At 31.3% G+C, this 7034-nt stretch overlaps 1 protein-coding gene across 6 annotated transcripts in view; it reads left to right on the forward strand.

Annotated features, from left to right (window-relative positions):
* Positions 1 to 7034, forward strand: part of LOC106684609 (H(+)/Cl(-) exchange transporter 7) — a 54561-nt gene that overhangs the window by 16196 nt on the left and 31331 nt on the right. For 3 of the 6 annotated variants that reach the window (XM_067050342.1, XM_014426792.3, XM_014426794.3), the window contains exons 3-7: positions 56 to 257; positions 340 to 431; positions 2797 to 2940; positions 4257 to 4428; positions 5927 to 6049. In XM_067050342.1, the coding sequence (XP_066906443.1) occupies positions 143 to 257; positions 340 to 431; positions 2797 to 2940; positions 4257 to 4428; positions 5927 to 6049 (646 nt within the window). In that variant the 5' untranslated portion in view covers positions 56 to 142. Of the gene's footprint in view, positions 1 to 55; positions 258 to 339; positions 432 to 1982; positions 2169 to 2796; positions 2941 to 4256; positions 4429 to 5926; positions 6050 to 7034 lie in introns of those variants that run through there. The other 3 variants (XM_014426795.3, XM_067050343.1, XM_014426793.3) reach the window with 3 other exon arrangements.

Raw genomic sequence — 7034 nt, forward strand, 5'->3', positions numbered from 1 at the left:
TATATGCTTAATACATATATATATTTAAATCATATAATGTAACGTCGATTTTTAGGCAATAAATTTCAATGCACCTGAAAGCAAAATTAGATCTGAGATTGACAAAAATACTGACCTCCAATATTATTATATCTCTTCGGTTATGAAAAAATGGCTTGCTATAATTACTTTAGGAATTTTCATTGGCACAATGGGATCTATACAGGAAATATTAATTAAAGAAATGACAATTTTTAAAAATAATTGTTTCAAACCACGTAAACCTTCATATTTTATTTTACATTTGTGCTGTATTGATAGATTTTACTAGATGATGATAAAATATGTTTCTGATTTTAGTTCTAAAAAATGTTATGACTTCAAGTTTTGTGTGGATCTTTTGGACAGTATTCCCAATACTGGTATGCTCATACCTTGTTGTAGAAGAAGCGGTAAGTTTGATTATTTAATCTACAGCAATGCTGTTATATTTTATATAAAACAAATTTAAAATGGATTATGAAACTAAATTATTTATGAATAAGCCAATAATTCATGTTATTACTAACGTGGCACACTGATATTTTATTTCATTTTAGACTGATTCAATTATCCCCCTCCTTCCCTCCTAGTCAAATAGTACAAACGTGGTTAAAATATCGGACCTTTATTATGATCACAAGCAACACTATAATGGTCCAAAGCCTAAGGGGAGGGAAAGGAAGCATTTATTCCATTTCAATATTTATTAATTTTATGAAAATTTCATATACATATACATATCTATCTACTAGTCAAATTTGACGAGTCTGATCATCATAAAAATAATAATAATTTTTGATTCAAAGCCCCATATCCAGATCATTTAAGGTAGATATGAGATCTAAAGAGCCGTTTACGTTCAACAGTTTCATAATGATATATCAGTAGTTAGTGAATTTATTTTGGGAAAACATTTTAGGAATCATAAGATGTCTGTCAACTCTCCAATTTAAGTTCGTTGAAAGAGTACATAAAGTAATCTTTGACTTTTATCTTCTAAGGATTAGTACTTTTCTTCATGATATATGCTAAAATAAATTTAGAAAATGTTAATTTTTAGTTTTTCGGACGATTTGTTTGATCTAAACTAATTTTAATTTACATTTTTAATATTGTCATAATTATATCTCCAGAACCATTAGACGCATAGATGGCTGTAAGCAATCAAATTAAAGCTGAATGTAGTAGTATTATTACTTACAATATCTAATATTTACTGGTATGGGTAGTTTTAGGATATAGAGCTCCGAATGAAAAATGAGCGAAAATTATAAATTTTTCAGCATTTTGAGTACTCCAATATATTTTTTTTTTCACAAAGGAAATAACCAACAATTTTTTTTTTTTAATTAATAGAACACAAAAATAAATTTTTGTTTTAAAAAACAACCACCATTTTTTAAATCTCCATAACTATGGTTAGCAGAGTCATTAATTTTAACTATTAACTAGATATAGTCGTCATTTAAGCATTAAGAAATTGGGGTGGTTTTTTTTTTCTCCGTCAATAAGATTAGAGATCAAAAAGAAAAACGAACAATAACACACCCTGAGTTATTGCTATGTTCTAGTAGCAGATTTACTTGGGATGCCAGGATAATCGCTGAAGGCAATTATCCAAAAATAAGTTAATTAATTGATTATAAATTGAGTCCTAAAAATTATTATTATAATTGGATTCCTTTCCAAAGACTGTTTGTGTGTTTACCAGTTTACCAATTAAATACCTTTATGTTTATAAAATGTTCTTACCATTAATTATATAATATAATAAAGAGTGGTATAATGGGATATATAACAGTATATAAACTATATAAAGAAACTAAGTATTTATTTACAAATTGTTATTATGATTAAAATGATTCAAATGATTCAGATAAAGGTTGCCATAAAATATAAATTATTACATGATTACTTATTAGTTAATTTATACTTATAGCTGCTGATGCCGTGGGATGTAGTGCCGTAGGTGTCTTCTGTTTCATAAGGGATGTCCAGGACTGGTGACCCTTCTTACGACTTCGTCTGGTGTCTCAGTCAGCATCCTGACTATGGTGGCTTCCCCGTCCAAGCCTTCCTCTTGAGTCTCCTACTGACGAGGCCCTCCTCCGTCTCAGCCTTGCTGTTGAGTGTCCTGATCTTCTCTTGTAAATTCCCTCTCTGTATTTTTCTCCCACTTCTCATACTTAAAGGTTAGTCAATCTAATTTTCTCAGGGGCCTCTGGTAATGTGACAAACTTAATACAGATGTTTCCATATCCGAGGATGCTAAAAGCTTCCCAGAAGGATACCCTGACCAGGTATAGGGGAAGATGACGAAAAACCTTAATAAACGACATATTGTTGAAATCATGGCTAATTCTTCGATACATAGCATTATATACACTTGGGCTGTATTCTACAGTTGGTCAAATAGTCTTTGTAGAAAGATGAATTTTAGAAAAAATGAAAGTGATAAATCTTCTTCAGTTGTTTGTATGTGTTCCATAAATTCGTCCACTTCTGGGATATCGCCATTTTACCTCGTTTTATTAGTTTCCATTAGCTCCTAGTTGAGATTTAGTATTAGTATTCAATGGAGAGAGGGAGGGATATTATTCAAATTTATTTGTTCAAGAGTAAAATTTATGTTTTACTAGCAACAGAATAATTTTGTGGAATAGTATTTCTTTTGAAAAAAAATGAAATAATATATTTATTTTTACTAACTTGAAATAATGAAAATTAAAAAAAAATAATTGAATATTTGAACTCATTCTGTATCATATTTTCTAGCCATCACTCAAGGGTTGTGGAGTTGCATCAGTCATGGCCTACCTGAATGGAGTTAAAATAAACAAATTTCATAAACCATACACATTGTGCTTATTATATCTAATGATATTTCTCATATCTGCAGCTAACATGCCAGGAGGTAGGGTAAGTTAATTTTTTTTTTGGAGAGAATTTATTTGTAGGTGGTAATTTATTTGTATCAGTCTACTAAGTGATTATTATTTATTTCTGTTGAATCCCCAAAGCGATGTGCACCTCTCTCCGAATTTTCTCACCCTGTAATGGCTGATCCAGGAGACTTAAATTTGACGCTAAATTTTTTCTACATGTTACAAAATAATCGTATGGCATGCCATAAAAAGGAAGGGGGAGAGAGAGAGTGGGTGAGAGTGAGTGAGTGAGTGAGTGAGTGAGTGAGAGAGAGAGAGAGAGAGAGAGAGAGAGAGAGAGAGAGAGAATTTATAAGATAATATATAACACAAAGCAAAATTACATTTATATCTAAAGTAAATTCACATCAGCAAGATCATTGCTAACTAAGATCAGTTTTTTATTTATCCATTAATTGTTTATAATACATGTTTTTAAAACCTTTTTGAGATTGTATATTTTTAATATTTTCTGGGATTTCCTGCCACAAACGAATTCCGATAATTAAAAATGATTTACTATATCGAGATGTTCGACGGACTGGAATGTGACATTGACTGTTATGTTTTTTAACAATGCTAAAAAAAAAATTATTTCTTTTGTCTTTGATGGATTCTAGGTGAGTTTTAGGTTTACTGACCAGGCAAATATTTCTCTTACATCTTGATCTATTTTTTCTATGGTTTCATGAAAATTATCAGGACTCGATGACATAGGAATGTTGATATCATCGGCGTATATGTGATATTTACATGATTTAAGTATCGATGAGATATCCGTTAAAAGAAAGAGTAACGGTCTGAGGACTGAGCCTTGAGGGACTCCTGAAACGATCGATAGAAATTCAGAGACAGATGCATCACTATTTATCACTGCTTGAGTTCTATTTTTCAAATAAGATTCAAACTAGAGTACTGCACTATGAGAAAATTTAAACTTGTTTCTTAGAATTTGCAATAAAATGGTATGGTCTACAAGGTCAAACGCCTTTTTAAAATCAAAAGATACCAAAATTGTTACTTTTCATCTATCCATCGCGAGCCTAATGTCCTCAGTCAACATTAATAATGCAGTTTGAGGTACTATGCCCTGATCGGAAGCCAGAGTGGTATTTATCAAAGAGATCATTAGAATTTAAAAACTGTACTTTTTGGTCATTTACAATTCGTTCGAGAATCTTAGACAAAGAACATAATTTTGCAATGAGTCCATAGTGTTCAACATTACTAGGACTTGAATTTTGAGAGGGAGGGAGAGGGAGAGGGAGTTATTCAAACTTTATAATTCTTTAAGGTATTGTTTCTTCCTAGGAAGAATTGTTCATCCACTTTGGAGCCATGTCTGGAGCATATATAACAAGATTAAGATTACCTTTCTCGGATATAAGACCTTTCTTAAGTGTATCCAATAGACTCAACATGAGAACCCTTGTAGCAGCGGGGACTGCAGCTGGTGTATCCGTCTCTTTTGGTACACCGATAGGTACATAATTTAATTACGCATTACTATTCGTTAATAATGATTAATAAAAACTTAGTTTATGACAATTTATTACTTATCTATACCAATGTAACTATGATATACAGTTTAGGTGACAATTCAATAATTATTAATCATACTAACAAGGTTCTAAACTCCTTATGTGAACTTGGCCCCCATTCTCTTAATTTTTGAAAACTTTTATGGTTCAGGTAGTCCTCCCTAGGAGTTTTCGAATTTCTCGATTATTTTAGGAAATAGTTATGTTGCTTATGACGTGAAAAATATTCAATGGTATGCTCGGCTTACTTCACGTTTGGTACGACTTTGACACCTTATAACTCTTTTTCTATCAACTATAGCACAGTAATTATAAAGGATAATTGTTAAAGCTCTAAAATGGCAAATATTTTTCCAAACGTTTTTGGTCGTACATTGGTTTTAAGGTTATTATTTAAAAATATTGAGAGGCTACCAGAACTCAATTCAATTAGTTTATCGATAAGATTTTTTCCACATAAGTACTTATCATGTTTAGTACATTAGTTATTAAGATTATTATATATAACTCTTGGGGGGCGACCAGAACTCTTAAGCAGAACTGTAGGTTGTCAATAAGAATTTTTCAACATTAGCATTTATCAACTTAAACTCATTAGTTATTAAGATTATTAGAACTCTAAGCAGAATTGTAGGTGTCGATGAAAATCTTTTGACAAAAATGCGCCGGCAAAAAAAAAGAACATTTCAAGTCCGAAAAATGTGCACGTTTGTTGGCCTATAATTCTTCCTGTTAACTTAGGATGGGAGCGAGAACAATAAGAATTTTTCAAAAATTAAGAGGATGATGGGCCAAATTCACAGGGGATTAAACTATGAAACATTAGGAAAACCGGGCGATAACCCTTGATTATCTTTGTTACATAAATGGGTTTTATATAAAGGGATATTCTCCAAAATTATAAATTTTTAGATTGATGGTTAATTAATTTCCATTAATTTATATTGTATTATATTATAAATAAATATAAATCAACTCCTTCCAAGCTTCTTTCTTTCCAACTCTTTCCAAGGTTTGAGTCTAGTCGAGGATAGGACTTCTTCGTGCATATGTACATTACTGTCATTTAAGCTAGATAGAGTTTTCAAAGGAAAAAGCTGAGTTGTTAAATTTTCAATATTTTGCTCTGTTTCACTTATTAATGGCCAACTGGTCAATATTTAACAAACTAATTGGTAGGTCTTTTTTTTTTTTTTAAACCTACTTGTAATAGGTTTCATTACGCACGGTCTGACTTGCAGCGTCAGACTAGTTAGCACCAATAGGTTTGTTACAAAAACCAATTTATAGTGTTAAAAGTGGTCATTGAAGCAGACCTAATAACAATTACTGTAATTTATTTATTTCGCAATTTTGTTGTGTTTATTTTTAATACTAACCCATAGATGCTACCATGTCGGACATCTTTATTTCTATGAATAAAACTCTTTATAATTTTAGGTGCTGTACTATTTTGCCTAGAAGAAGGTTTAAGTTTTTGGAATTCAGAACTTACAAGCTTAATGTTTCTATGTGCTATTTGTGCAACTTTCATTTTACACTTGGTCAATGCAATTTATAAAAGTACGTAAAGTAATAATAACACACCTTACGCAGTTTCTTTTCTTTTTTTTAAGTGTGGACTTTAAAATTTAACTTAATATAGTAATAATTGATTTGTAAAAAGTTATCCTCCGCTAAACTCAATTTGGGGACAAAATCCCGTAAAAGACAAGCGATTGGAGATATAAAATAAATAAATAACCACTGGAAGTAAGACATTTTTTTTAATGATTGCATATTGTTAAAAAAATCATAAAGGTGGTACAAAAAGTATTCCATACTGCCCTTCAGATTTATGTTGTCTACATTTATGATTAAATATATGTTATGGTCTTATTCCATGCAAATTTACACGTCATATTCATCATATACATTTTAGAGCTTAATTTTATTATAGGCTAAGATAATAAAATAAAGTAATATAAAAAGTATTTATGTATTATTACATATATATATAAGTTATGGTTGGACAAGGCCTGTATACAACACTAATCCTAACTCCTCATGTAAATAAACCTCAATAATGTCTAAGCATCACAGAGATAATAAACCAGTATCTTTCTAGTAAGCGTGCAGTTTAATTCTGTTCCCTCTTTCTCTCTTTCTTCAAGCCAGTCAGTCTAAGTGCTCGTAAGTGGTGCCGAAACCCAGTATTCCGGTTGAATATTTTTCACTGAATGAAGATTCTTTTTTCTCTTCTTCTAAATCTTAATTTTTTTTTTTAAATCAAAATCTTTTTTATAAAAAACTTCACCGATTGAACATATTTTTTTAAACTGTTCTCTCATCCATGATATTTTTTTCTTTCACCTCGCTCATATTTTATTTTACTTCGCCTAAATTGACAGTTTTTTTTACTGACCAAGATGGTTAATGATGATAGTCAGCCACCACGACAGCCCGCATTGAGGCAGCCAGTGCTACAGATCCCGGTGGCGCAACCGGCTCCTGGAGTTCCTGCGGCCTCGGTTGTCCCGGCAGTCCCGGCGGCGGTTCCAGCGCTACC

The sequence above is a fragment of the Halyomorpha halys genome, unplaced genomic scaffold (genome assembly GCF_000696795.3).
Source record: "Halyomorpha halys isolate HHAL.00 unplaced genomic scaffold, Hhal_1.1 Scaffold595.1, whole genome shotgun sequence".
Taxonomy (NCBI): Eukaryota; Metazoa; Arthropoda; class Insecta; order Hemiptera; family Pentatomidae; genus Halyomorpha; species Halyomorpha halys.